This window comes from Monopterus albus, unplaced genomic scaffold (genome assembly GCF_001952655.1).
Source record: "Monopterus albus unplaced genomic scaffold, M_albus_1.0 scaffold152.1, whole genome shotgun sequence".
In the NCBI taxonomy this organism is placed as follows: Eukaryota; Metazoa; Chordata; class Actinopteri; order Synbranchiformes; family Synbranchidae; genus Monopterus; species Monopterus albus.
In genome coordinates, this window is record NW_018128032.1 from 1,191,960 (window position 1) to 1,197,452 (window position 5,493).

The following is a 5,493-nucleotide window of genomic DNA, read 5'->3' on the forward strand; positions in this document are numbered from 1 at the left end:
GTTGACTAGCTGAGTGGCTGGTCACCATATTCTAATTTATTGAGATAGTGAATTGGTGGGGTTTTGTTAAATGTGGGCCAAAATCATCACAATTAAAAGACCCAAGGGCTTAAACTACTTCAGTCTGTGTGTGCTGAATTTATATAATACACGAGTTTCACTATTTGAGTTGAATTACTGAAATAAATGGACTTTTTCACGATATTCTAATTTATTGAGATGCACCTGTACATCCCAATGTACAAAGGATTGTCTCACTATTCTTACCATATTCCAACACTCAAGTCTCAGCACCACAAATTTTAAAGGCCAAAGCATGTAGTGACCCACTGACACAGGTTTTATTAGTGATGTTATGCCTGATACCGAGACTGCACACTGACCGCTTTTCAGTGAAGCCCTGTGCTGATGCTTGCAACAAGGAGAGATGATTGCATCAGATGACATGTGAAGCTTCACCTGGGAAATGTCCCCCCCATTTGGGTCAGGGGAGTGTTCTGACACTTCCCAAACCTTTACATAGTCAGAAGCAATACACAGCTCACTGTGACATGCACTGTGTTGTGATGGAGCAAACACCTAAATATAAGACTTCCCAAGTTTGGGGACATTTTGATTTGATTTCACCAAACAAGGTATGGGCACATTAATTATTATCTTGACATCATAATTAATTTATTAATGTTTGCTTGGTGTATTAGGACGCCACCTGGTCATTGAGGTCCTTCTCATGAAAAACTGTTATTCTGTTCCAAAGGTAAGGTGCCTGTCATGTTCCAAGGAGTTGATGCATTACAACTACACCTCTTCCATGTTGCACCGTTATAGAGCCTTACGCTGAAAACCTAGATATCACAGTCAAACCAGCACTGACCATTGTAGATATTATGAAATCAAATCTTTCTTAATTCTGTCCTAAAAGCAAATAGGTAAATACATAAATACAACTTTTTTGTGTGCTTTGTCATAGTATCAAGAAAGCAAGCTCTGGATGAGGTTGTGAAAGATTCACAACCATTTACAACAGTAGAGGACGAGGGCTTCAGGGAGTTTGTTGGGTTTTCCTCTATAATAATAATAATAGTAAGATCTAGACCTTTGTAAAGTGTCCTGAGATGATTTTCGTTGTGATTTGGCGCTATACAAATAAAATTGAATTGAATTGTTGTCAAGTTTCAATCATGCAACCACTGAATAATCAGAGGACACAAGGGTTTTTGGATCTAATGTCATCCCTCTTGTAAAAATGCTTGACCAGTCAGTACAGGAAGATATGGCAACCTTGAGCACAGCAACAAGTCTCCAGTTGGCTGAGAACCTTATAAGGTTATCAAGAGAGAGGCTCTCCAAAGTTGAGGTTTAAGACCTTGGGTTTTTGAGCCATCATAGGGATTCAGAGGCTGTAATAAGGCTAAGAGTGGAGTGTGCCACCATTATCAGAACCTCTGAACCAGTACCATCGTGTTCATCATCCTCCTGCTTCTCCCCAACACCATCATCAAACATTCCAAATATGGGACCTACATCTTCCTCTGGTTTGTTTTTATTGTACCTGTTTTGTAAATGTTGTATCACTTGCACACCTTTTAAGTTTATTACTGTATTTACTAACTGAGGCTTTTGACTACATTTTGTGGGTAAAAATCTATGGTGCCACTTTGATGCCAGCATGGACCGCAGCAGGAAGAATCACAGTGTGACAGCAGATGCTGCTGTGGAGGTGCAGCGATACCTGAAAGAACCACACATTCCCAGAAGAGACGATCCTCTACAGCCCTGGGCAACAAAAAAAAAAAATCACAGTTTACCCCCCAACCTCCAGAAAAAAAACCTATTTCTGAATAAAAATTCCTAAACCTTGCCCCCCGGCAGTTGGCCAGTACCACTTTCACGCCCACTTCATGCGCAGTGTCCTTCCGGTAAACACAAGTACACTCACGAGCACTGGTACTATCATGTTCTTTGCACCATTTCACTTACCTCTGCACTGATTAACAGTCCAGTTCATTGACATCCACCATTATAATCATAAACAAACACATTATCATTAGTCAAAATGAGCTTCACTAGAGTTTATTACAAAAAAAGATACTTCTGCAGCATAGCAACACAATAAACAGATATTAGCCTGAGTGAGATATGGTCCATAATATACTTTCAGTGCAGATGGACTCAGTGGAAGACACCATCTGTGCACACACCCTGCTTCTATTTTTGAACATAATCATAAGTCAGAATTAGGGCCTTTATTTTTTGCCTACCGAATATTTTGCGTTGGTTGCAAGTTCCTCCCCTTCCCTCAGCCAGCTGATCATTGGTTTTGGATTTCCCTGGGCAGAGCAGCTAAGCAGAGTGCTCCCCCCTTCCTTTGCCTCCACATATTGTGGTGGCGTTGCTGTAAATGAAGGTGGAGCTGTGAAGAAAGTGACAGGGACACAGCGTCATTAAAGTGGAGGTCAAGGTTGGGTTTTCATACACAGGATTTTTAGCCATGCTAGTGGTGCTGAAGCTCAGAGAGCACAGTGAGATGTTAGAATAAGAGAGAGCATTAAAAAGATTTCACAGTGTGAAAGGCAACCAATAAGGACATTCACTCATCCAAAACTTTCAATTTCCTGCTCAGGCTATAGTTTGTGTTGCTGTTGAATTGTGTTTTATTATACCATGAGGTCTCTTCATTATTTTGTCCAATGCAAAGAAAATATCAGAAACCGTTTCAACAAAAACTGAACAATATGACGTCCATTAGTTTGAGAGCTACTGCTAATTACCTGTCAAGTATACCCAATACCTGGTCTAGGGGTCACGTAATATTAAAACGAGACAATATTTATTGTCGAGGTGAAAAGCTGTCTTGTGATATCAGTACATAACAGAACCAGAGCAGCAACCAGCATGATGCCTCCACCACTTTTAAATCGTTTGTGTGGCAGAGTTTTGGGCAACTGGTAGAAACAATAAATGGCAAAAGAGTGATAGGCAAGACACGAACAATATGTAAGCACTGTAAGAAAATAGTGCCGTCCACCACGGCTAACACGAACACTATGCAAAGACACCTAGAGAACCACCACAATTCTGGACAAAAATCAGCCGTGCCTGTGGACAAAGGCCAGGCAACGCTGCCAAATGCCTTCACATCTCAACTTCCACAGTCAATGACGAGAGAAAGAAAAATTTGGTCAGTCTCTGTTCGCACACTGGGTATCAAGAGAGTACTACTTGGATTATAGTTGCACTGATTGTTTGCACTGAAAAAAATAAGTCTAAGAAAAAGTGTGTAATTCATTTTTGGTATTTATACTGTTTTTATTTTTAATGTTTAGTTTGTGAAAATGAGTTCAGTTAGAAGGTCACACACAGCTTCAGTTAGAAGTTAGACGCTCATGCATAGTTCATGTACAGTCAATAATACACAATTAAATGTGCCAAAGAATGGAAGAGCATTCATATGGAAGCTCAGTTTACAAGTTAAATGATGTTTACCCATTATTTGGCCCCAGAGAGGGCAGGTGTCAGGCCATGCTGTCATAAATCTTCAGAGCTCCACAATAAGCAACACCATTTTAACAGTTATAACGTCTGAAGAGGCTCATGTGAAATCATACAGGAGAGGAGCCAGTCAGTTGAGTTTGTGGCAAAACGTATTACAGTGCTCGCATATTTTACTGCGTATGATTGTTCCTAATCAGAAAGTAGAAGTGAAGTGACATTATTTACAAGATGATTAGTTAAACATTTCAAAATGCACCTGCATTGTTTTGCATTTTCTGACTTTTCAGTTGGATAAAAGACCATTTTTTCCCCAATCATATATTTCATCATTGAAGATTTCTTAAATATAGCTCTGAAATATCATCTTGTCTCGTTCTTGTGAGCCCAATATCATGTATGGTCTCATCTCATGATCTAAGTGTATTGTCACACCCCTGCCTGGCTCTCATTCCCCACCCTCTCACTCCCTCTTATCCATTCATCCCCATTCCCTTCCTTCCTTTCTATACCTCCTGTCTAATTTGCAGGCACGTCTGGGTTCCTAATTGGCTTGGGCAGGAAACCAACTCCACAGAGGGAACCCCCACACTGAGTCCCCTTCTTCCCAGCTGGCACAATGTCCCAAACCAGCTAAATGAACAACTTCCATCTTAACTTCCATTACTTATCATCGCCATTTGTAATACGTACTTCTTTAAAAATTCAAGCGCATGTAGCAGTGTGGTCTTTGCTAGTGAAAGGATAAGGATAATCACCTTTATTGGCCAAGTATGTTACACACAAGGAATTTGTTTCCGGTACGGAACCAATGGCAGCCATCTGCGGCGCCAACTCAACCGATGGCTTTAACCATCGGGGGCAATGGGGAGGGGACGACACTTTGACATGTGGACTGCAGGCACCGAGATTCAAACCTTCAACCTTCCAGTTGGGAGACAACTGCTCTACCCACTGTGTTTGCAGGGCTTTTGTATACATGTCGACAAATGGACAATTTGAGGGATGAGACAAGTATCAGCCACATCAGCCAGTATCTGAGGGAGATACTGGCTGATGTGGGAGGCCCGTATGTACAAGTTGGACAGTGGACAACAGACACATACCAGGATTGGTGACAATCCCCCCGTATGCTGCCATTTATTTTCCAAAACCTAAAGCAACTCCCGGCAGCACCATTGCACTTCCACTTGATGTTTCTGAGCTCCACCTACCACAAGCCAATAAACTCCATCTTCCAGTTGTGTTCACTGTTTCAACATAATATTTTGACTATAAATAGTGGCACTGTGTTAAATTAAAGAGAAAAAAGGCGATGCTAGACAAGTGGGTCACTGTTTACCACTGGGAATGTTGCCATGCTTCAGATTGCACACAGGCACCTGGAATGGAGGGAAAAAAATACCCAATTAGCACTTTCAGACATCTGCCTGTTCATACCGCCCTTAACACTCATTACATTATATGATACAGTGGATGAATTGAGATTCTAGTAAAATGCATGTTGATGGGTCATCATTTAGTTATTAAGAGGCAACATTGTGCAGTTGCTTCACTATGTGTTTGTGCTTTTCTCTTAAGATAGACTTCTTTGATTCTCACTGGGAGATCAGACCCAGCCTAATTATTTTTACCACTGAGCCTTAATGCATATTCCTCTGTCTTCCTCGGACATGTAAGTGCTCACTGGTGGACATTTACTCAAATAATACTCAAGTTCAGTTAAGAGGCGCTGTACTACAACTGTGTTTTCATTTTCTGCTACTTCATATCATGCACTTTATCCTCCACTACATTTGTTTAGTTTATTTAATCACAAGGTACTTTTCAGTGTAAGATTTTACACTATACGTATAAGCGCCTCACATTTTAAAAAATGTGAGGAGCTTATATAATACAATACATTGTTAAAGATTAAAGCAGTTGTACCCAGCCTTTATGGTAAGTAACCCCTTACTAAAAGCAGCTCACATTTCAGATGTTTGTGACCTGGTAGTACCT

The 5,493-nt window shown here is 40.7% G+C and overlaps 1 protein-coding gene across 1 annotated transcript in view; it reads right to left on the bottom strand.

Moving 5' to 3' along the window:
• The window catches only part of igsf9ba (immunoglobulin superfamily, member 9Ba), a 71,812-nt gene that overhangs the window by 36,484 nt on the left and 29,835 nt on the right, over positions 1 to 5,493 (bottom strand). Inside the window, 1 exon segment of the mRNA XM_020614850.1 lies at positions 2,262 to 2,413. Within this exon segment, the coding sequence (XP_020470506.1) occupies positions 2,262 to 2,413 (152 nt within the window).